Source organism: Protopterus annectens, chromosome 4.part1 (genome assembly GCF_019279795.1).
Source record: "Protopterus annectens isolate FY-2018-M chromosome 4.part1, PAN1.0, whole genome shotgun sequence".
NCBI classification, from domain to species: Eukaryota; Metazoa; Chordata; order Ceratodontiformes; family Protopteridae; genus Protopterus; species Protopterus annectens.
In genome coordinates, this window is record NC_056734.1 from 916,998,447 (window position 1) to 917,024,904 (window position 26,458).

Sequence of the window (26,458 nt, forward strand, 5' to 3'; positions counted from 1 at the left end):
AAAAATGTATTGAACCCAGGTTGATATAAATTAGACCTGTATAGCCAATATTCAATTGCATCAAGGCCTGCGCCATGGGAAATGTTGGTATAGAGCACACTTACATCAAGTGTACACATGAGCCATCCATGCTCCAATTGCATGTCAGAAATTATCTCCAAAAATTCGGGGGTATCCTTAATCCTTGATCTGACCCATGTCAACAATGGTTGTAGATGCTTAGTGAGAAATTGTGAAAGTGGCTCAGTAATAGAACCATTGCCCGATACAATCGGTCTGCCTGGTGAATTAAAAAGATCTTTGTGAATTTTAGGCAGAAAATATATGTACTGGCTCTTGGGATCCGACACTGTGAGATGGTATTAAGTAGTATCTGCAATAATGCCTTCCTCCCTGGCTATAGCTAGAAAATCATCAATCTGCTCTTTAAACCTAAATGTGGGATCCAAAGACATCTTAACATAATATCTCCGATCATTCAGTTGTTTATGTGCTTCTGCATCAGACTGACTCCAATTCATAACCACCACCGCCCCACCCTTGTCGGCAGAAAGAATAACCAAATCCTTATTGTTTACCAGTTCTTGTAGCGCATCCTTTTTGATTTTTGAGAGATTATTTGCCTTACAAACATATTGCCTAGAGTGGAAATATAGATCTTTGAGTACACTTGTTTGAAATAACTGAACATTGTGATGCATTGATGGTACAAATTTGTTTTTATGATACATGAAAGCTTTAACAGAGTTGGAAGTATCATTATCCCAAAAGTACAGCCTCAGGTTTAATAGTATACAAAATGCCATAACATCTTGAGCTAATATATCCTCAGAAACAGAAAAACCTGGAATGAAATTAAGACCTTTGTTCAATATGTTCATTTGTGTTTCCAAAAGATTGACATTAGAAATGTTTAGTACATTGGTATTGTTGTGTACATTAATTTCTTGGTTAGAAGTTTCAGTAACCCCTCCATGTCGTTTATTTTTGGTATGTTTGCATCCTGCTCTTTTGTAGGGCCTAAAGGGACTGAAGTGTTACTTCTTTTGGGAGTGGGTGAGTCAGAGGTTTGCTGCATGTCCAGGTCAGTGGCTGAAGATGAATCTTCACCTGATGTGTCAGCACTGGACTTTCATTTTTATAGTATGGGTCTGGGGCGCTTACGTTTTGTTGTTTTATTATTACCTTCATCAACCCTGACATGTCTATTATAACTAAATGGGTTCCCCCTCTCATAGTCTGCCTGGTCCTACTGGAATTTGCAGACCTTTCTCTCCCATAACTGTTGTTCTAAACTTAAAAGGTCTGTACTCAGTTTATTTAGTCATGTCGTGTAAAAGGGCTGGCCCTCAAAAGTTTTTGTCTCTTCACATAATTTCGTGATGTCTATAATATCTTTGTCTATCACCCTATCATGATAGCTAGCCAATGCCTTAACAAACCCCATTGCCATTTGTTGTTGTATAGTGGCCCACTGTTTGGCCAATTTGGTATCAATCTCAGTGACTAAGGGTTGTGTCCTGACCCTTAAGCCTCTTGGGGAAATCCCCTTGGCTAAATAAGCTCTAAAGTGTCTGGAATGCCACACATTTGATCTTAACGATTTCATACTCTTGTTTAATTTCTGAAAAAGGGCCTCACAAGTATACTCTGGGCTCCTAGTTATGTTATTGATATTCACATTGTTTGTATCTCCTAATCCAAATACCCCCAAATCCTCCCTGTCAGCAGATAAACCCATTAATATCTTACTTAAATGCATATTAATCGGGTACACAGTCAGATATGTTGATTATACAATATTGGGTGGGAGGATGACATAATGGTTAAGGTGCTTACCTTAAAGAGACAAGGTGCAGGGTTTGATTCTCACATGGGGTAACTGGCTAGGCTTCAAATGGCCCAAGGGTTTGATTCTCACATAGGGTAACTGGCTTGGCTTCAAATGGCCCAAAAGGGCAGCTAACCTAGTATGAATCTATGAATCTATATACAATACTATAGGGAAAAGACCATGTTAAGAATCAACCTGAGATCTTAAATCCAATATTTGGTTCTTGAAATCATAAATAATGATTCAATTAAGCTTTAATGCAGTGCTGGTTCTGCTGCACTCAGTAGTAGTCCAGATCATTTAAATATGGACCATAATAGCCCTTGCCGAATTTAGCCAAACAACAAACCACAGGCAATGCTATGTCCATATAATTGTATTATATTATATATTCAAAAAAAAATTCATACAGATGTCAATGTCATAGGTGGACTAAAAATAATAAAAGGTAAACTACCAATGCATGTTTTAAAAAATGCAGTTATGGCTCTACCCTGATATTTGCCTGACATTTGCCTGAATATTACTACTTAGAGCACCAATATTTCTTCTGTTTAATGGTGCGTTACATATGATGAACATATTCTTCAAATATAAATGCTCCTTTTTATTTGTGAGATGTCGATGTTTCCCATATTACTCCAATGATTCCAGGAACATTCACTATATTTTATGAGTAGAAAGACTTAAAGTGACACCGGCCTGTTTCAGTATTAATCATTTAACTATTACGTTCAGATCGGTATTTTGAAACTTGACCTTACACAATTTCAGTAAAATTAATTTTCAGCTTTCTGGTCTCAATCTTGTGTAGTTGAAACTAATGGTAATACAGGATTTGAAGGCAGAACAATCTCTCTCTATATATATATATATATGTGTGTGTGTGTGTGTGTGTGTGTGTGTGTGTGTGTGTGTGTGTGTGTGTGTGTGTGTATGTGCGTGTGTATGCATGTGTGTTTGTTTGCAATAGACATATGATTCTACCATGAATGCTCAAAAACCCAAAGATTGAATCACAAATGGATGGAAAAAGAGAGACTCACAAATCACTAAAACATTGCTAGGAGTCGGTCACAATATAATGAATACTTCTCTCTGTCTCACTAAAAAGGCATATGTCATTAAATTCCAGTTGCAAAACTGAGATCAAGTATTGGTGATGGTAGTATTAAAGACAGGGTTTTTAGTAGTATGATTTTTAGGGTTTTGGATAGGGTCACTGTTAATGTTAATTTTAGGTACAGGCTAGGGTTGACCCTAACCCTTTCCCTGCCTTTAACCCTAACCCTACACATCACATTACAAAAGTTCTTTCCATAAACATACCTGTAAAGAATACAAAATAACACAGAACATACTCAACACCAAATATTCAGAACAGAAAATCTGTTCCTTATCCCATGAATACTCACACCCACCAAAATATTTCAGTCTGGCAAGTAGTGTGCATTTAATGTTTACATACATATATGAAATCTTTCTTGTTCCATGTGGTAACAGTTAGAATATATAATGAGCATTTGGGTTTTATGATAAGAACTTTAGACTTGAAATCATTTGGAGTTTGTTTTTTTCTTTTGTTAGCTGCTTTTACATAATACCTATTTCTTGCAGCATCATACAACGGATGTCTGAAATCTCCCTGCTCTCCAAATGCAACTTGTACTGCATCTGATCTTCGAGGAAATTACAACTGCTCATGCAATCCAGGATTTGCAGGTAACAGAAAAAGACAAAAGTAGGCAGAGTATAGTAGAGGCAGTTTATCTTCATTCACTTAGTTTTAGGAATTGGAGCTGGTCTTGAATATGACATTTTTCTTAAGGATTTGTACAGATAATACTATACTGTTGAGAAAATGTATTCATCATCAAATAAGTAAGAGGTACAAAGCAGGTTTCTAGTGTAGCTTTTGTTTGCATTTAAATTCATAACAGTTAGAGCACATTTTTAGAACTTACCTGCTTTTTATAGAAATACTATCTTTTCTCAGAGCTGGGAAACTTCAAACGAAAATGAAACTCTTATACATGCATTCATTCATTCATCTATTCTGTTTGATATTAGAACAGTTCATTAGTAATAGTATAGGCATGGCAAATTCTATTCAGTTTTTTGATTGACAAAGACTGAGATCTTTTATGGAAAAAAGATAATTTATGTTTTCCAGAAGATTTAAAACTATGTACATAAGCAATGGGTCGCAGTGTGCCATGATAGTAGAAAACAACTGCTTTATATCGAGTGGTGAAAAACAAAAATACAAAAATAACATCAAAGTCTTATAATGCAAAGGAAGAATGCATTGTGGTCAGACATCCTAATATTTATTTATTTTTATTTATTTACTTATTTAACATTTGTTAACCAGGAAAGTCCGACTTGGAACAAAGCCAATTTTCAGTGGAGGCCCGGGGAGAAAGGCTCCAGATGCATGTCTTTGTAATAGTCCTTGCATATGAGTATGCATAACCCCAGAACACCTAAGGAATAAAATGCAATGAATTTTTATTACAGCAGGCAGTTTTTGCTGTGCTATGTGATCCTGCATGTATTATACTGTGTCTTTCTTTCCTGAAAATGGTTTTGTACAGTGGAATCCACAGGCATTGAAGAGTTTCAGTGTGTCTGCTAAAGGTGATAGGGTTTGAAGATGAATGACACTATTAATCAATAAGTAATTATGACACTTACTAATCATTTCTGTTCCCTCACATTACTAGTCATACTCAAATATCTTGACTTCCCCCATCATGCACCTCTATAAGATTTCATTTTTCTAAATGACTCCCATGAACTTCACACTAGAATATTTCCAGCATTTACATCATACTTTCACCTATACATTCTCACACATAACTATGCCACTAGCTTTCATTCTCTCATCATTCTTAGCATTACCTTGTCATTTCACAACCTACCACTCAACTCACCATTCCATCCTTTACACATGCACCAACCTACACTCCCCTAAATATTCATGCCCCACGGACCTTTTGATCATCACTCCTAAACTCCTTCATACTCTATCTACCCACTACTTAAAACCAAAATAGCTACCACTAAACACTAAAAGAAACTGAATATATATCTAAATTCCCAAACAACTTGTGCTTACTTTAGTGTTCTGCTCTAGCCATACATAATACACTAGGACACTGTGGCGATGTTTTCACTAACCCAGGCTCAAATGCTATAACTTCTACCCATCCATAACATTGTACTGCATGCAACTAAAACTAACTGATAACAATTCATTAAAATTATTTAACTTAAATATCCAAATATTTTCATTGTCACAGAAACATGCTCATATCAAGCACATCCAACGAAGAATGGTTGTTGTATGTTTAGATTATACTGAGGAAACAGAAGATCAGGTGGTGGAGCAATAATGTTTAACATGATCTTCAGTTTCACCTATACCCTAATATTATCCCTATATTTATCAATGCAGAAATGCTAGTCACCCAACTTCAACTAACCCAATCAAACCCATATCTACTGTAAATTTATATTCCCCCCCAAATAATAACCCACTACTCTTGACGACATTATATCCTGGTTAAACTAGAAACTCTCATACTTTGTGATATTAGTATAAATTGGGCTGTGTTACAAACCTTTGTCAGCTATTGTCCTCATTCTTTATAATTTGTCTCAACTCATTACCACTCAGATGAGGCATTACAATACCAACCACTCTTGAATACTTAACTACCACACCAAATTAAATCACTCAGGTAGACACTCTGCCTAATTCTACAAGTGGTCCCCACCACCACCTTTACCTCTGAAACATGTAACAGACCAACAAATTCTCATCAGTATAAACTTCAGTGATGCAGTGCTGTCTCTTTCTGCAATGCTCTGCATCAGTTTAATGCCCTGTCCTGCTTTGCACTCTCTACCAAATACCTGAATGGAATTTCCAAACTGGCTTACACTCCTTCAGCTAAAAAATGCACTTTCCATACTTCAACACCCAGATGAGTGCCCCACCCTGCTTAGCCTCCTGCAGTGGTATAACCTTAGCAGACCTCTCCACTCTAAAGTTATAAATACAAAAGTCTGAATCCCAGAACTCATCGTAAGGATACTTTCTATTCCAATTATATCTCTCCAAGATATGGAATGCCATATTCAGCTCACATGAGGACATAGACAATAAGCTTAGCTTTAAGAGAATCCTCACTTCTTTTCTAGATGCTAGAATATATTTAATTCTGAGTCCCAAATGGAAGGCTAACTACTATCCTTGCTATAATGTCTGCTTATGTAGTCATCTCTCCTTCTTACCATCACTTGTGACTAGTCTACTATAAGTACATAGTCTACTCCTCATCTAACTTTCAAATTTACTTCCTCCATAAATGCCTCTACCGCCATCTTCCTTCTGAATGATCAAAGCATTACTACTTCACTCAGATTCCAAAAACTGCTTTTGACATTTACTGACTGATTTGTATGGTAGTATTTCAACTCATGTCTGTATGTTGTAATAAAATATTTTACTTGACACAACTTTTACCTATGTATCAAGATAGCTCTCCTCTGATGTACTTATTAATGTTTTTTGATTGCTATGGAGCTTTTCTCCCTTGGCCTCCAGTGAAAAGTGATCTTGTATAGCCCACTCAGACAATCACAGTAATGAAGCACAATAAATAGATAAATTAAAAGTAGGTATGTAGATAACAGTGTTGTGTAAATCAAATACAATTTCTGAATTCTGTAAGTGGTACAGCATGTTTTCTTACATTCAGACCTTAAAATAAATATACAGCATAAAATAATCATTTCTTACATAAATCCTAAGTGCATGAATCATAAAACTTTCAGCAATTAAACTTTTACAATCAAGTTGGCAAATAAAACCATCATCATTGGTTGCAACCCAGGCTGTTTATTTGCTGTCATTCCAAAACATTTGCTGATAAAATCTATAATCAGGTGAAATACATATCTGACTGATCAGAACATATTACCTACTGAGAAAAGGAGTGAAAAATAAGCAGCTTTATAAAGACTTATCTGAGTGACTTAAAGCAGAATTACTGTAACACTGGGCAAATTATCTTTATATCTAGAGGTTACAAAAACAGGCAACTCCACTCAAGTAGACAAGCAAGTCATACAGATGTACTATTACAAAGACATAAAGCAACTATCTTTTAGACAACATCAGATAGTGAAGAAAATATAGCAGACACAAAAGAAGTTGAAGATTAGCATCTGTGAGCTAGAAGTAAAGTATGAGTTTCTGAAGTACAGGTAGTCTTTGGAAACTACGGTACTACATTTAGATTTATTATTATGGGAAACAGCAGTCAGATTTAAGCAAGATAGTTAACACTAAACGTGAGATCATCTCATTTTTTGAATGTTTTATATGTAATTTCTAGGCTAGTGAGAAGTAGTATATAAAACTGAATTATGCTATAAAACATTTGCTGCTTTTGCTAAGAAGAGACCATCCGATCCCCATCAAGAATGGGGTAATGGATGAATAAAAAAGTAAAAGATAAAACCTTTTCACAAAGATTGAAAAAAAAATAAAACAGAAAGCAAGATTTCTTGTGCCATGCTATTGAAAAAAAAAAATCGAATAGCTTGTGAGAAGTAAAGTCTGCCACATGTGCCAGACCATGTCTGTGAAAGAGAAATGGCTAAGAAGCAAACTCACAGAAGTCATAATCGCTAAAATCAGCACTAGTCAACAAAAATTCATCAAAACTGCATTCTATGAATATGTTTTGTAAGCAGCAATGTCTCTACCTCTTTTCATGCTACCAGTTATAGCCCCTGCACACCTGCAATTTTTAAAATCCAAAAGCAAACCCTATGCTATCAGAAGCAACAAAAAAAGTTTATTAAATTCCACAAAAATACCAATTTTTCACATATTGCAGCACTAGTTAAGTCAATACATTATAATATATAAAAGTTTGTTATTATTTTATTGGTGTGTATACTACCATGTGTCACCATCTTACCATATCTGTGGTTCTGGAACAGCTAGTATGTATTTTTGTATTTCATTTTACCTAAGACTCTGATGCTCTTTCTCTGTGTGTGTTTGTGTGTGCATGTGTGTGTGTGTCTGTGAGTGTGTGTGTGTGTGTGTGTGTGTGTGTGTGTGTGTGTGTGTGTGTGTGTGTGTGTGTGTGTGTGAACGTGTGTGGAGTTCTACGATGAAACGCCAAATTTATGCAAATTCCTCTTTAATTGATTTTTTGTAGTGGGCAAGCACCCCTTGACCCCTCAGTTATTATATACCAACTCCATTTTTGCACCAATTCGAAGAAGTGAGAAATCTCCCAAAAGATGTGAATCTAGCCAGCTCAGAATTAGAAATCAGCCTGGCAATGACTTTGGTGTTATGTCGGTCATCTTTTTTCCCATGTGCTACTGATGCTGAAGCAATTTCTCCTCCAAAAAAAATCCAGGAATGAAAATTAAAATAAATTGTTATGATGAGTATAGGATGGAAACGAGGAGTAACTTTAATATGATATGGAATCGGGTGATTGCCAATGCCCTTCATTCTGGTAAAGGGAATGATAAGATGTAACACAGTGATTTTTAAATAGCAGAAAAATGTGTTTTCACTTTATAGCTTGACATATATTATTATTGTAATGCCATGGTGTTATGTTCTTGCATAAGAAATAAGAAGAATTTGGTTGGGCGGCATCTATCATACTTGATAAATACAGAAAGGTCTTGGTTACATCCAGTAAATAAGTAGTATATCCTACAATGACCAGTGAAGTGAGGACCTGATCATTATCATCAGTCTCCTTTTTCCCAATTTTCTACATGGGTGAGGTATCCTGGACCTGATCATCATCATCATCATCAGCCCCCTTTTTCCATTTCTCTACATGGGGTGGGTTATCATGTTAACTGTCGCCAACTCTCTCGATTCAGTACCACACTCCTGCCTTCTTCAAAACTCATGCCTGAGTGTTGCAGATCTTTCACACAATCCACCCACCTCTTTGCTGAATATCCTCGCTGCATCTTACCTTCTTCCTGTCTGTCTCAAATCTTCCTCACCAGATTGTCTTCTGCTTTTTTTCTCATGTGCCCAAACCACCATAATCTGTTCTCTTTTTTATCTTTTCTGCAATTGAAGCTACTTTGGCTTCTACTCTTATGTCCTCATTTCTTCATCTGTCCTACACTGTGTATCCTACCACCCTTCTCAGGCACTTCATTTCCATCACCTCTAGCTTCTTCATCTCTCCTGCCCAGATTTCTGTACCATACAGTAGTACTGGTCGCACCACTGTCTTGTACAACTTACTTCTCAGCTTCTTTGGCATTCTTCTGTCATAGACTACACCTGATACTCTATGCCAGTTTGCTGCAGCCCCTCTGATTCTAGCTTTGACCTCTTCATTCAGACTTCCCTTCTCCTCAACCACCCCTCTCAGATACTTGGAGCTGTTTACCTGTTCCACTATCTTCCCTTCTATCAAGATTCTCAGCTTCTTCTGATTTCCCCAATTTGCTGCCATTACTGCCATCTTATCTGTGCTTAGTTTCATCCCATGTGCCTTTAGATTTGCATTCCATTCTCTTATCCTTTGCTGAAGTTCTAGCTCAGAGTCTGCCTGCACTGCCACATCGACTGCATACAGCAGCTTTGTTGATCTGTCTCCTCAAACCTGTTTGCTAATGTAGTCCATCACCAGTATAAACAGCAGTGGGCTAAGAGCTGAATCCTGATGTACACCCACACCCACACCCACTGGGAACCCCTCTGTGAGGCCAAACACTGTTCATATTCAGTCATTGGGTCCTTGTACATAGCCTGCACTAATTCTACCAATGTTTCTGGGGCTTCAAACTACAGCAGTACTGCCCAGATCAGCTTTCTTGGGACCTTGTCATATGCTTTCTCCAAGTCTAGGAATGCCCAGTTGGACTCTCCTCATCTCTAGCTTCTTCTCAACTATCTGTCTCACTGCAAATATCAGGTCAATTGTGTTGCATCCTGATATCAATACAAAGTGATTGTCTCCCATCTTACATTCTACTACTCTGTGTATCCATTTATCAGTCACCTTCTCCAGAACTTCCATGCAATGTGGTAGGAGTTTGATGCCTCTGTGCTGCCCACAATTGTGGAAGTCCCCTTTGTTCTTGTACACTGGCACGAGTATGCTTATTCTCCAGTCATCTGAGATATGCCTTTCTCTCCACACTGCTGTTAGTACCTCAACGGCCATTTCTCCCCTGTCTCACCTAGCATCTTTATGATATCTGCTGTGACCTCATCTGAGCCTGCTGCTTTCCCTGACTTCATTTTCCTTAGTGCTATTCTTACTTCTTCTAGGGTGGGCTCCTCTTCTTCTCTCATTGTAGGTTGTTTCTGGGGCAATACAGATTCTGTGGTGTTTTCTTCATTCAGAAGCTGCTGGAAACACTTCTTCTATCTGCCTTTGATGTCCTCTGGGCTGGTGAGCACGATGTTGCTGGCATTCCTTATCAAGGGCGTCTGTCTATCTTCTTTAGCTTTCTGTCTTTGCCTTGCAATCTGATATAGTTTCTTTGTACCACCTACTGAGTCACTTTCCAGAAGTTGCTACAGTGCCTCTGATGCCCTATTCTTTGCTATTGCAACTTCTTTCTTAACTTCTTTGTTAGCCAACCAGTAGTCTTTCCTAGCCTGGTCAGTCTTTTCTATCTCCCACTTCTTCCTGCACTCCTTTTTGTCTTTTGACGGCTTCCTGGACTTCTGCATTCCACCACCAGCTTTCCTTATGTGCCTTATTTCCATACCTGGCTCAGCCACTTATCTTTTCTGTAGTCCTAACACATGCTGTTTTTAGGTGATGCCATTCCTCTACAACTCCACCTATTTCCTCCTTTTCTTAGGGTGCTAGAGCCCTGAGTAGTTCCTTGAACTGTTGTACTTTCTCTCCATTCAACTTCCAGGTCTTCAGCCTGGTCTCTGTTGATCTTAGAGGCTTTTCTGACCACTGCTTGCAGCTGATGTGGCATCTAGTGGTTTATGTGACTGTCTTGCTTTCTGAACCATGTGTTGGCTACTATCAAGCCATTTGCCAGACAGAAGTCTAGAATGGCTTTTCCTTCTCTATTCCTGTTGCGCCACCCATGTGGACCCAGGCAGTCCTCATATTCATTTTTGTCTGTCCCGATATATGCATTCAAGTAACCCATTATCAACACCAATTCATGTTGTCCTGCTTTATCTAGTAGGTCCTGCAATGGTTGTCTGAATGCACTATTTTCCTCACTATCACAACCCTGCTGTGGGGCATAGGCTGAGATTATGAATACTGCCCTATCATTGCACTGGAGTCTGACTGTCATGAGTCTGTCATTAATTCTGATGATATCCCTTACTGCCTTCTGAAGCCTCTCTCTCACCACAATTCGTACACCATTTCTAGCCTGCCATCCACCTGAGTAGTAGACTCTAGATCCCAAGCCAAGTGGCTTTGCTGCACTGCCCTTCCATTTTGTCTCCTGGATACATAGGATGTCCAGCCTCCTCCGTATCATCATGTCATCCATTTCCAAGGTGCATCCTGTCAGTGAACCTACATTAAGTGTAGAAATTCTCAGTTCATGTTTGGCAGGTTGGTTGGTTTTACGTCCAGGTTTCGCTCAACAGAGCTATGCCAGGTATCCCAGGTAACCCAGGCTGGGCAACTAGACACCGGCCAGCCAGTAGCTTATTGACCCAGGGCTGCTGGGCTTTATGGTGGGTACACACTGGCCAATAGAGGCACATATACCCCTCCCACCATTAGCATGTGTCCCTGGCGTGGGTCAGAGTAGACCAGGTCATCAACCCACTTAGTACTGGTAACTACCCATGCTGATTTTTGGTGATATTAGTCAACATGACTGAATCACCTAGAGCCATATTTTACACTGTTGAGTGGCTACCCCTGCCACAGTCTGTGATGTGTGTTCTCCTATCTTGAGGATATTGTGCACCACAGTAGATGCCCAAAGTGGTTTGTCTGTACAACTCTTCCCCCTATAGGGCACCATATAGAGCCTGTGCTGCCCATGGCTCCATTCATTGGTGAGTTTGAGATGGAAACACTCAGCATGTTTTTTGGACATGGGAGAAACTCCACGGAAACACAGGGAGAATATGCAAACTCCAAACAGGCATTGTTCGGAGGTCAGGACTGAACCTTGTACCTTGTGCATGGGAGCCAAAGACCTTAACCACTAAGCCATCTGGCCTGATATTAACTTATAATTCATTCTTATATTGTGACACTGGTGAATTAGAAGACCACCATCATAAAGGTGAATGTGAGATGGAAACGATGAGAAACCTGGACATGATATGGTATTGGAAATTTATTGATGCTTTCTATTTTTGAAGAGGAAAGATAAGATGGAACACCGTGGTCTCTTAAATATGCTTTGTTATATAGTTTAACACACATTACTATTAAAAGGCGGCAGTGGTTATTTCTGTACAAGGAATGTATAAATTTGATTTGATGGCATTCAGTATACTTTGACCTATACAGGAAAGCCTTGGTTGCATACAATAAGTAAGTAACATACCCCACAAATACCAATGGAATGAAGACCTGATACTCATTTCTAATTGGATTTTATATTATGACAAAGGTGAATTATGGACACTAAGAAAATACCATAATAAAAATAATAATCATGATTTCATATGAACAGAGATGAAAACATTGGACAGAATTAAAAAGATTAAATGCAAGTGATAGAAACTGCTGTGAAAGAAATACGAAGTTTTATAATTTGTAAGCATGAGAATGCCTTAGAGATTAAGGAGGGGGATGAAAATATGAACATACATGTTAGAGATGAGCATATTGAAAACATTTAAATGTCAAATAAGGTAAATAAGATGCAAGACTCTGAAAATACTTAACAAATATTTTGGGGAGACTTGTTATTTTTGTTGGGTATAAAACTGATGAACAATGATTTTAATGTGAACATAAAGAAAGAAAAAATAGAATTGATTGGATAGAGATACAACCAATAGGTAGCCAGTTATGCATGTTAAAAGCGGTGTAGAAATTCTGAATTTTAATTGGTTATACAAAGGGTGAAGACATTTGCTGATTGGATTATATCAATTTAAATATTTTAGCGTGGTTTTAACAAATTGATCTGAAGAAGGGTTGTAAGAACCCAAAATAGCTTATCCATTTTTTACTATATATACATTTTTTATTTCATTAAAGTCTTTGAGTTTTAAGCTTCATTTCTTGATTCGCATAAAACAAGGAAAGGTTGTGGTGGAAGTAGTGTTGATGTTAGTGTTTTTTATATATATATATATATATATATATATATATATATATATATATGGTCTATATTAGATATTCAATGTTTAAAAGTTTGAATCACTAAAGAACAAACTTTAGTGATCGAACTTTTAAAAGTTTGAATATCTATAACAACAATATTTAAAAAAAAAAAAAAGTAAAGGGTTTAAGCAGGGGGGCAACCCCCCTGCACCCCTAACATGGGGGGCTGTGCCCACCACACTCTCCACTACTTAAATATGCCAAATCCAAGATCGCACTTCAGTGTGCTACAGTGCAGAAACAGAGAATTTCCCATTTCCTACAGTGTAACGCGATCTTAGAGTTGGTAGATTTAAGTAGCAGGGGGTGTGGGGGGTGTAAAGGGGCTTGCCCCCTACTTACACCCTTTAGTTTTTCAGTTTTTTCTTTTGTTCTTTTTTTTTAATTTTTATATATATATTTGATCTTTTAAAAGTTTCATCACTAAAGTTCGTTCTTTAGTGATTCGAACTTTTAAATGTTCGAGTATCTAATATAGACCCTATATATATATATATATATATATATATATATATATATATATATATATATATATATATATATATATAGATGAGTCAACTTCAGAATGTTGGCCGTTCAGAATGCTGACTTTCATATGGCCGACACCATATGATCGACATTGCGAAAGACAGACATCCTAAAATGGCAACATTTACCTACCTGTAAACACAGTAAAACTGTGTTATGCAGGGGGTAAGCACCCCTGCACCCCCTACACCCCCTGCTACTTAATTATTCTCACTCTGAGATTGCATTACAGTGCAGGAAAGGGGAATCTCCAAGTCCCGCACTATAGCGGGATCTCCGCTATCATTTGTCAGCCTTTCAAACGTTCACTCATATGGTGTCGGTCATATGAGTTTTGAACATTTGAAAGTTTGAACAAATGAAGGGTTCCCATATACATATATATATATATATATATATATATATATATATACATATATATATATATATATATATATATATACATATAAATTAGCAGGGGATGTAGGGGTTCAGAGGACTTTTTGATGTACGCTTGTTTAACACTTTTCAAAATGTTGATTATATGATCTCAACTGTTCGAAGTTCAACATTAGAATCATCAATATTCTGAACTACATCCATACAGATACATATGTACATGTGTTTATTGGAGTAGTGCACTGATCAATACTGATTCATTTCAGGCTGAGCAAAACTTTGTCAGCACAAAAATAACATACATGTAAGCAGTAATGGAGAAGTTCAGACAAGTTACTTAAATAAAAACTGTATATACACATTCTAGGGATCAAGCAGAGTGTATTGTACAATATATAAATTAGTGTATATAAGTATTTGGGCATGAGCATGTGTGCACACGTGCATGTGTGTGGTGTGTGTTTTCATCTGTTTAGGCTATATTCTTTATTTGGTTATTTACATTTTCCCATTTCTTTTCTGCAGGAAATGGAACCGTCTGTACTGATATAAATGAATGTTTAGCTTCCCCTTGTCCTACCGGTACAGTTTGTTTTAACACACAAGGAAGCTTTTACTGCTCATCACCTTCAGTTACAGGTAACTGACTAATACATTTCTGTTCTAAGCTTTAGATTTTCTTATAGACAAGCTACGCTTCATGTTTTATTTTCATTGATTCTCTATAATTAAATATAATGAGCTAACCTGAGCTCAGATAGGATTTCTTCTTTAAAAAAGTAGAAACATTCCAAATGATAACTGTGCTGTCATACATAGAAGTGTGTGTGTTTCTGTGTTTGTGTGCCTCTGTGTTTGCGCTTGCCTTTGCAAGTGCATTGCATGAGTTAGTAAGAGGAACACAAACTCATTTAGTTGTAACTGCACTAATAGTGAATTCAGAGATATGATAATGAGACGCTAATGCAATGTTACTCACTACAGCTATATTATGTCTCTGAAACATGAAGCAATACTGTCATATTACCAGGTACAGGGACTTTTACCAAAAAAAGCTAACAACAATATTTTTCTGAGTCCCTGTCAACATGAAAAAAAAATAAAATAGTAATTTCAGTATACAGTATAAAAAACCTTCAGTTAATTCCATCTTTAATTAGAAATGAATTATCAAAGTCTGCCAGATAGTTTTATTGTTTATACCCTTCAATATTAATTAATATTATTGGGAAATGACTTGCCACTTTTTCAGAGTTGGAAGGTATGGTATATATTTGATGGAATTGTGTGTTTTAAATCACAGAACCTAAAGTTATCTCACACTGGTGCTTGTGAACAATCACAATCTGTTTGCTGATATATTTTTATATAACATTTTAGAAATTATTTTTTTAAAAATGTGCTTTTAATTTTTATCAAGCCATCCTTATATATGTGTTTTTTTAAGCTCAAACTGATGGATGTACAAATACATGCTCAGTGAATGCAACTTGTACAAAAAATAACACAACAGGATCTTCCAGCTGTGTGTGCAAACAAGGTTTTACAGGTGAGTTAAACAGTATAGCAGTGTGCATGTTTAACTTTAGTCCTTTTTCTGTTTTCCATTTGTAGAAAGAGGTTTATGGTATGATTTTGCAAAACAGTATTCTTTGCTTTCAGTGTCAGCTTTTTTAGGCAATTCTCTAACATCCCTTAAATGTTATGTCATTGTAATTATTCACTCCATATTAAATCTATAGGTTGGTAACATGATGTGCACATGTTTCTACCCAGTTTATCGAATGTCAGTGTGAATATTATAATCCACCAGCATTTCTACCAAGAGTAATATTTACAATGCAGGAAATGGCAACCTGCTAAGGACACTGAAAACAGTTTATTCATCATGAATGCACTGGTAACTGGCAGTAGACTGAATACATTACTGGATACAATATTTCTTCACAGAACAATCATCTACATTTATCTTGATGAGGGAACGGTATAAAATATATTTGCAATACAAATGCTTTTTCCCATTGGAAATTATTGCCAGTGTGATTTGTAATTGTGCCCTTGTAATGTTGCAATGTTTCACTTTTCAGGGAGATTTCATTCTTCTTTGTGTCTGTGCGACCATGAACTTGCTCACCACATTGGGTGATGCAAGGCAGATTGCACACCCCACCCCCGCCCAAAAATAAATAAATAAATAAATAAATAAAACAAGAAAAAAAGATTTTTTCATCTTTATGGATATGGGGCATTTTTTTTTTTGGGGGGGGCATAGACTTTCAGAAAATTGTCATTTCAAAGTAGAAATCTTTGGTGACTGCATCTACCAGTTAGCATTATTATATTGCTCCATCCTCTGACAGTCCTTGCTATTTGACTGTTTGTTAAGGTTCTGTTCTTTAACAGAAATATGTGCTGATAATACTGTTATTTCTGCGATGTAAAACTATGGTCTGTAGTGTCCCCCAGTGATGTGTCATGCTTCTTGTACAACTCTGCATTCTTGTCATGTGACATTATTATTTTTTCATGTATACTTTTCAATTGTTGTCTTTCTCAATGAGTTTAGATTGATTTACTACATTTTTTCATATTATTTTTATTACTAACACACCACAAAGCAAAGATACTGAAAATGTAGAACAAACAAACTTGGCAAATGCAAAACTACAAAATCTGTAAAACTAAATAACTGCAACAGTATTTGGAAAACAAAATAACTGCAGCAGTGTTGAATTTTAACAATAGGCATATATGTATTATACTGAAATGTATTGTATTGTATTAACAATATTGTTTAAGTTACTATTGCTTTAAATGTGTTAAGGTATGGAAATTGGGTAGTCAGATATATTGTTACATCATTTTAGGAGAGATCTTGATAGGTTCATAGGTTCATAAGTAGGTTCTAGGCTATCGGCCCAAGGGCTTAAGTAAGCCTAGCCAACAAGGTTCCCTGACTTAACACCACATAAGAAAGTTAATTTCCTGTGCCCCTGTCGAGCAGAGCCACAGAAGTGATCCCCGGGGTGCATTTCCTGTTTCCCATCCACTCATCAAGATTTTTCTTGAAGAGTGCTACTGAGGAACTTTGCTTGACATAGATGGGTAGCTTGTTCCAGAGTATGGGAAGTCTCTGGGACAGGAATCTATCCCTCCAGCATGTCCTGTTTATTGTGGTGACAAGGTTTAGGTCCCTAGAGCATGTACTTTAGAGGGATTGGGATTTCTTTAGTTGTAGCATGTCCAGCAGCTCTGGGTTTAACATAGCTTTATAAATAAATAAATAAATGGTGATTTTTTTTTTCTTTTTTAGTGTTTATTTATAATTAAGTTCTTTGTTTAAATAAATCTGGAATGAAAGTGCTCAAACACTGTTGCAGTTATTTTGTTTTCCAGATTTTGTGGTTTAGCTGTTTGCAAAGTTTGTTTATTTTGATTAGTTACTTTTTAACGATTTGTTACTGTAACCCCTAAGATGAAAACATACATAACAGATAATGCAAAATCATTTCCTGTACAACTTTGTGCTGTGACTTCTTTATTCCATAATAAAACCTGATCTGGAGTGCTGCCAATTTTTTACTTTTTTAAACGGCTTACTTTTATTATTGTAGTACATTATAGTGTAGGTGGTCAGTTTTCTATATACAACAGGCCTACCTTCATTTTAGTCATGAACTTGACAGCATTTTGTTTATTTCACAGGAAATGGAACCATCTGCAATGATATTAATGAATGTGCTTATGCTAACTGCTCATCTAATGCAACTTGCATAAACACACCTGGAAGTTACACCTGCGCCTGTGCAGTAGGATTTACAGGTAAGTAGGTCACATTTTTCCCAAGCCATTACTTCAAAGATATTAACAGTATGATAATGGCTAATTTTTACACTTGCTAGTTAGTAGTCCAAGAAACATGCGTACACCTTTTTTAATTATATTTTGATTGGTTGGGTATTATCTGCTTTTTTAGGTTCACAAGTAAGTACAAAGCTAGCTTCCCTTGTGGGCCATGTAAAGCCAAGTGGTTTCCCTTCTTGTTCATAGGTGTGTACAAAGCTAATGGCCCTGGAGTCTTTACAAGCCTAACCCACAGAAGTGCCCTCACATTGTGCCGTCCGACATTAGTTCCCAGTGCCTCTATCAAGTAGAGCCACTGGAATGATCCCCGGGGTGAACTTTCTATTTCCTATCCACTTATCAAGATTTCTCTTGAAGTGGGCCAGTGAGGTGCTCTGCTTGACATGTATGGGAAGTCTATTCCAGAGCATGGGCAGTCTCTAGGTAATGAACCTGTCCTGCCAGCATGTTCTGTTGATTGTCTCAAATTAACCTATTTCATTTGGTTAGAGACTGGTCTTTTCCATCCCATGGCTGATAATTATATACTACCTCTAAAGAGATTAACAAGGATGAAGCCATAGATAATTTGACGGCACCCATGCATAGGGTAAAGCATTTAGGAGCTGCATTTGTCCATTATTAGTACAAGTGGCAGTCCTGGTGTAGATTTTCTGTTTCCCATCCATGGATCCAAGTTATGGCTGAATACGGACAGGGATGAAGTTTGTTTTGTGTGGCTGGGGAGTCTGTTTCAGAGTAACAGTATCCTCTACAAGCTATACCTGTCCTTCCAAACCAATTTGTTGATGTTGCAGAAGAGGTTTAAATTCCCTAGATCAAGTATTTCTGATTCCATTTAACTTGCTGATGTGCAGAATCCATAGGTATTAGATCAGAGGATGTCTTGTATGCCAGACACAGGTCTCTTGGCAGTCTGTAAAATGCCGAGTATATTGAATCTAATTCTTTATTTGCAGACCTTGGATTGTGTTAATATAAGTCATCCCCTAATCTAGAATGCATGAAAATAAAGTTCATAATGCAGGATGTATATGTTACCTCTCATGCATTTTTAATGAGTATGACTAATGTTCTGCTCCTGTGAAAGACATTATTTTTATAATTATGATGTTAGATGGTAGATTCATTAAATAAGTTGTTGAAACTGCCAAATAAGTAACTTTAAATTAATCACAGCAAGGTTAGTTAAGACAGTACAACTCTTCTGTTTTTTTTAGCCATGGTGTTCTTTACCATTTCATTGGATGCATGTTTTCTTATTGAATGAAACTTGATTCTGTATTATTTTGTTATAAAGAAAGATCAAAAACACATTTATTCAGTCACCAAGGACAGTTAACATACCTTTTATGTGTGTGGTTTTAAGTCCACCTCTACAATGATGAAAGAACACATTCCCTTGCACCTTAATACCTGTACTGTTTTCTCTGAAGTTACTTCTCTATGAGAAAATCGAGGTATACCTACTCAAAATTGCTTAAATTTTTGTAAAAAGTCTTTGGTGTAATGATACTGTCGACACCTTTTGATGAGCCACACTCATTAAAATATCTAATTCCATATATCATTGTAAAAAAATTACATTGTCCAGTTATTTACATATAATTGTTTTACTTTTACAAACGTATGCCCATTGTTTTCAAAAGATTAAATGAATTGAAAGTACATATGTTTAGTGTGTAAATAAACATATTCCTATAATTTCTTCTCTGCATATAGACATCATAGCTTAAATCATGACCTCAAATGACCTCAACAAGAGGAGCAAACATGATGCCATTCAGAACTAAACAAAATTATAAACATGATCAGTCATATAATCCAGACTGCTTCATAACAAATATTTGTGTGATAATGTAAAAGAACAGAAACATGATCCATTGTAATGGATGCAGTAATAGCTGTCGTATGCATTCCTATAAGTACATAAATGTTACCTTTATGCATTTTTTTGTGTAAAATGTACATATGTTCTCCTATAAAGTAGACAGTAATCCTACTGAATCTCGAGTGGCAGCAATGTTTGGGCAACATAAGCACTATATTTGTATGTAACAGTAAGTCCCTTTAAGTCACAGCTGCTTATCCTATTGTACATGTTAGCTTCTGCTGGAGAAATAGCGCCTTATGATGCAGCTTGAATGGTATGAGAGTTAAAGATGCTGTGTGTGATCAGAGGAAAATGTCTGAAGTTATATATAGCTTGAATGAAATGAAATGCTCATATCACAGTCATGAATGATACAGAAGAGGTATACAATTATGCTACTTCTCACAATATGGCATTTAAAGGTCTCTGAGGTAAACAAAAATAAAAATAAAAACAATGTTACAGCACAGTTATTTATATTTGTTTTATCTCTATAATTTACAACTGCCAAACAGTATAAACTAGGCAAGTATCATATAGCCAGAATGACAAATGGGTATAACTTCAACTAAAGTGCTGTCTGTAAATTTTTGAGAGGGTTATCTGGAAGTCAAGCCACACTTTCTAAAATACCTGCTGTCTAGTCAGTGAGAAGGTGCATCAATATAAAGACTCATTGTACATAACAGTAACACACAGCTGTACTTTTGGGAAGGACATAAGGAAAAATCAGGAAATCAGAGACTGTCGGTATTTAATGTTTGTGGATGCTAAGGTCATCAGTGAGGAACTTTGCCATAGTATTGCCATAATATTTATAGTACGCAGATGGAATTCTTCTATAACGTATAACAAACAGCTGTGACAAATAATTGCATAACCCTGCAAATGGAATCATCTGTGGATTCTGTAGGAATGGCAATACTTATAAACATAATAGGAGAAATACATTGTATAATGTCTACTAGCTGTCTGCATTTTAGTTTTTCTTAGATTATGAAATTGCTTGCTGTCATGTTCCTCTGCAAGCTATTGCTTGATGTCATGTCCCTCTGCATTTATATATTAATAAAGTGTGGAAGACAAATGTAAACTCACACATAAAGGGGACACGTAAATAAACTATATAAAGTATTGAAAGGTAAAAGACTGCTTACCTATTTCACCTTTTTTATTCTGGTGCCTGTTATGTTACTACTGTCAAATTTATGAGAAAACAACAAATGTACAAACAAAATGTGTAATGTTATGTTCCCTAGGAGATGGACAAGTCTGTGTCGACATCAATGAATGTAACAACACAACATCTCCTTGTAGGCCTGGTATGATGTGTGTAAATACAGTCGGAAGTTACATCTGTTCCTCAACCACTCCTTCTCCCACAACAGGTGAATGACTAATAAGTTACTTGACTAGTAAATTACATGTGTTTAAGACTGTTAGTACAGTGAATATGCTATACTGTCACAACTTCCAGAATAAAACTTGCGAATAATCATCTCTCATTGATTTGTTTTTAAATCTCACAACATTTTTCAACTTTATATGGAACACAGTCTATGGTGCTTTTATCAATGCTATGATACAACTGTTTTAAAAAATTTCTTGGTCTCTTGTCATAATTATGTAGGTCAAGAACCAGTTTGTTCTGTTAAGGTCATAGGCTGGTACTAGGCTATCGGCCCTAGGGCCTATACAAACCTAGCCATAATAATTATCTGGATATTTCTTCCTACAATATTTACTTCCCTGGACCCCTATCTAGCAGGAAGACTAACATGATCCCCGGGGTGAATTTCCTTTTGAAGAGAGCCAAGAAGGCACTCTGCTTGACATGTATGGGCAGTCTATTCCAGAGTATGGGGAGTCCCTGGGTCAGGAACTTATCCCACCAGCATGTTTTGTTCATTGTGATGACAAGGTTTAGATCCCTGGAGCATGTGGCTCTGAGGGATTGGGATTTCTTTAAGTGGAGCATGTCCAATGACTCAGAGTTTGACATGGCCTTGTATGTTAAGCAGAGATCGCCTCTGAAAAGACGATATGCCGCAGAGTATAGCTGGAGTTTTTTTAGATGGTCAGCATAGGGCATCTGCTTTAAGCCTGTGATTCTTTTAGTGAGGTATTTCTGCGGCCTTTCCAGCTGTTGCAGATGTCTTGTGAGGTGCATACCAAATGAGGTGTTGTACTCTATAATGGGTCTAATGAGGGATGAGTACAGTAGGACAATGACCTCTTTTTTCTGGATGAAAAGCCCTTAGTGATGAAGTGTGTCACATAGAAGTATTTCCTGACTGTTGTGGTGATGTGGTTATCGAAGGTGAGACCACTGTCCACCTGTGTCCCTAAGTCTCTTATCACACTTTCTGTGTTTAGTGTACTGCCACCTATGTGGTAATTTATGGGTACATGGTTTTTCCCAAAGGGGATAACTATACATTTCTTGGTATTAAGCTTCAGCCCATGGCTCTGGCATTAAGCATCTGTTTCTGTAAGGCCCTTTTGTATCCACATCATTTGGGGATTCAATAATGGCTCCAAGTTTGCAGTCATCTGCAAACTTTTTTAGCCAGAGTTCCTTAGTGTTGGCCTGTACTTCAGAAAAGTAGATGCCAAACAAGAGCAGTCCAAGGACTGAACCCTGAGGTACTCCACTTGTCACTTGTTTGGAGTTGGATTTGGAGTCAGCTACTTTTACAGTATGGGTTCTGTCAGTAAGCCAGTTGACAACCCATCAAGTGACGTAGGGATTTATACCTAACTTAGTAAGTTTATCTATGATTCCAGGGTAAGGGATGGTGTCAAAGGCCTTGGCGAGGTCCAGATAGGCTGTGTGGACCTCCTTACCCTCGTCCACAGCTCTGGAGACTGATTCAAAGAAGGCAATCAGGTTCAGGAGACAAGATCAGCCCTTCACGAACCCAAACTGGGTGGGGTCCAGTGTTTGAAGGTCCTCACATATTTGAAGTTAGAATAATAATAATTATAAAATAATACATTATAATAATGTATAATAGGTACTTATTCACCTATTACAGTATGCCTAAAAAATGGCAGTATTGTGATAGTTTAGTGTACAGCTTTGCTGGATAGTATTTCATGAATAATATTAATACACACTCAGTGAGATAAAGGAACAACCAGAAACATTGTTACCTCAGAGAAAAAAAAGGTGTTCCATTAATTTCTCAGCTGGGTTAAGTCTGTTTGGTGTCTCAGTTTTCTTTGTTTTTTTTAAAGGCATGCTAGTTTCTTCCACATCCCAAAGTCATGAGTGTAGGTATATGTATATATATATATATATATATATATATATATATATATATATATATATATATATATATATATAGATATATATATATATATATGTAGTGGTAATATGCTACTGTTCTCGGTGTTCCAGTATCTTTTTGGATAGTGGTGGCGGTTCTTGATGCCACTGTATTAGCCAGGTGTGATTCACTAGCATTGGATAGATGAATGGATTATTTTATTTTATGATGAAAGCTTATTATAGACAGAATAACAGGTATAGCAGCTATCTGAATGATAATAGGTGACATCTAGTGCTGTAATTCCTATGGTGGAATTTTGATTTTATAAAGAAAAGTAGGCATTGTAAATATGTGTTAATTGATATCTAGTTGTTGCATTCTGGTTGGAGATTTATACATCCAATGCAAATTAGCACACTGTTTTAGAATGTTAGATCTTCAGGTTGGGTTTAGGTTAGCTAGAGGTTATACAGGGGAGTATGACTAATAGTTATGTAATAGTTAACATCCCTAATTGTTATGAGGACTGCTGTTAGCTCGTCACTGTCTAATAGACAGAGGTTCTGCTATTTTAGCTTTCTTTAGATAGATGCCCATTGCCTCTTTCACAGGATATGGGTGAATGGAGGGTGGTATAGTCAGGAATATGGGAGATGTTTGTACATCCTTGAAACCAGTTTCAGTAGTGGCACGACTTTTCAGACCCTTAAGATCAGGAAAAATCTCAAGGTTGCCCATTTACTTATTTAGAATTCCTATTTCAGTCAGAACTATCATAACATAATTTTAATCTTTTGGATAAAAAAAAGATACCCACCACTTTTATTTTGCCTAAAAATGAGTCTGAAAACATTGATTTCCTACTTCAAAATGTAAATGCAAGGTCAGAGGAATGGAGGTTGTGATACGAATAAGAGGATGGAGTAAGTAGTCCATCCTCCAAGCATTTGAAGTCAGATATTTTTTCTTTTTCTTTTATCCCTAACTTTTCTTGAATTCTTAGTTGATGGTAAGTTATCACAAATTTCTTGAGCCATTTGTGTCTCAGATTTGTAAGTGTAAGTGCAGCCATGTCACTGTTTGCCTCCCACTGTGCAGAACATTCTACATCACTAACATGTATAACTGCGGTAAAGTCAGCAATATTCCTTTGTGCCCTACAGACTTGTAAATGCCTTTGACAAAAACCTTATTCTGTTCTTGGGAAAGACGTAACAGTTATTCTTTGCTTGTCTTGTTTGGCAAAATCCACATCTGTTCATCTAATCACTAAATCATCTAAGATGACTGAGCAGGCTTTTTTCATCAGATGTTTCCTTTATCTTAATATAATACAGACTGTGCTTGGTTTCATTAAATGCTATTGACTTTTATGGTTCCTGCTGTACCTGTCTACTTTTGATGAGTGCATCACCCTGATCACTAAGTTACCAGATGGGGCAGGCTCTGTTGCAAACTTTCTAGTTCTTTAGACTCTTTTGGGGATTTATTAACTAACATTGGCTTATATTCTGAAGATTCTGATTCTTTAGTGAAGACATAAAAGAGCCTTTGTTTCAAGAAATCTCAGGTAATGTCCTTGTACTTCATGACAGTGTTTTTAAGAATGTCTGTTTAGATTTTAGAGATGGTTGTTACCAACCACTGTCAACATAGCTGAGAGTTTCTGCTGTGTAGCACAGCTTTTGAATATTCATCTATGGTGAGGAATTTGTAAATTATGTTTAGTGAACTGGTGTCACTTTCTACACTGCCTTAGAAAAGTATGCCTAAACTAGCCGCAAAAGGTGAAACTGTATATTCTACTAACTGATTTTGTTAGTTTCTTACCTATTTAATTTGTTTTGCATTGTTTCATGTATAAGAAAATGAACTCTTTTGCATAGTTTAAACATTTCTTGTGAAACATTTCACATTTTACGTTGGATTATAGTCTGTTATTCTTTCTCCTTAAATAAATAAACCCCACATTTTATCTTTATTTTTAGGTCCAAGCACAAGCTGTTCACAGGGAAATAAACCTCTTTGCTGCAACAAGAGATCAGATTCATGCAAACCAGCAAATTCATCCTGCTTCTGTGATTCATCATGTCTAACATTTTCTGACTGCTGCAGCGATTATAAAAACAACTGCTTAAATGGTAATGTATATACTTTAATTATACTGTAGTATATTTCACTACATACAAGATTTGTATGTTTCTGTTTTCATGTTCAGAAATGTAGCTTGTATGGGATGACGAGATCAACTGCACTGGGTGCAAGGTGATAAGGGTTGTCATTGGAGATAAGTGGCATTTGGAAGTGCAATGCCAAAATTAGTTTCTGTAATGGCAATTCTGATTTACCCAGACTGAAGAATATTATCAGATGCTAAGTATAACCACAATATGACCCTGACCATGTGCTCAGCAAATTTATCTTGCACTTCATTATGAAATGCCTTGTAAATAAATAAATACATCAAATTTGATAAAGGCACAGAATTATGTTGTCAATATTTATGTGTGCACAGTATTCTGATGTAAATTAGCATCAAAACAACATTGTCAAAGTCATCCTTCATTATTATAGGTTCCTGGTCATATATATGATAAGTAGGAAAGTGCTTTGCACATGCATGTGAAATTCAGCAGTCCCCAGTAGAATCTGAATCTTGTCTTGTAATTGTAAAGCATCCTTGCCCCCACGATGGGGCTCTTTTATCCTACTGCTCTCTCTTGTTTAATATAAGATGATACTACCGTCATACTCAGTGAAAAAATCTTTTATCCTACTGCAACTTCATTCAAAACTGCGTTAGTTCACCCCTCAGCAATCACTAAAATGTAACATCAGGAATATGCCTTTCTTCATTATCAAATGAATTGTTTAGAACAATTTAAGTAATGCTTCTATAAGGGGGTGAAGGGGCATTGCTCCCCTACTTCATATGTTACAAACATAAATCATAATACTTCCTGCAGTGCTGACAATGCCTTTCCATACTGAGGGAAAATGTACCAGTATATCCTGGCTATAGCACTTAAAGTAATGATACTTAAGGCATCAGTAAATGCAACACTTTCTCCAATGTACAATTTGATTAATCTAAATGAATGCAAACATGAACCTAAAAAAAATAATACAAGTGGCACCTGAGATAATTGCTTACATCTGCAAATAACTTGTATTACAAGAAATCTGGAGTACATATGAATATGTTCTTTAGAATTCCACATAAAGAACAACAAAATCTTGACCATTTCTTCAAATTAGTTTCTTTGTAATTTGTGTTGTATCACCTATGTAATGATTTCAGTCAGTTTACTACACATTAACAAAATGCAAAAATTAAATCTGA

The 26,458-nt window shown here is 36.5% G+C and overlaps 1 protein-coding gene across 1 annotated transcript in view; it reads left to right on the forward strand.

Annotated features, from left to right (window-relative positions):
* Positions 1–26,458, forward strand: part of LOC122801342 (fibrillin-2-like) — a 662,974-nt gene that overhangs the window by 409,496 nt on the left and 227,020 nt on the right. The window contains exons 48-53 of the mRNA XM_044070882.1: positions 3,452–3,556; positions 14,629–14,742; positions 15,551–15,652; positions 17,809–17,925; positions 21,100–21,228; positions 25,104–25,256. Of these exons, the coding sequence (XP_043926817.1) occupies positions 3,452–3,556; positions 14,629–14,742; positions 15,551–15,652; positions 17,809–17,925; positions 21,100–21,228; positions 25,104–25,256 (720 nt within the window). The remainder of the gene's footprint in view (positions 1–3,451; positions 3,557–14,628; positions 14,743–15,550; positions 15,653–17,808; positions 17,926–21,099; positions 21,229–25,103; positions 25,257–26,458) is intronic.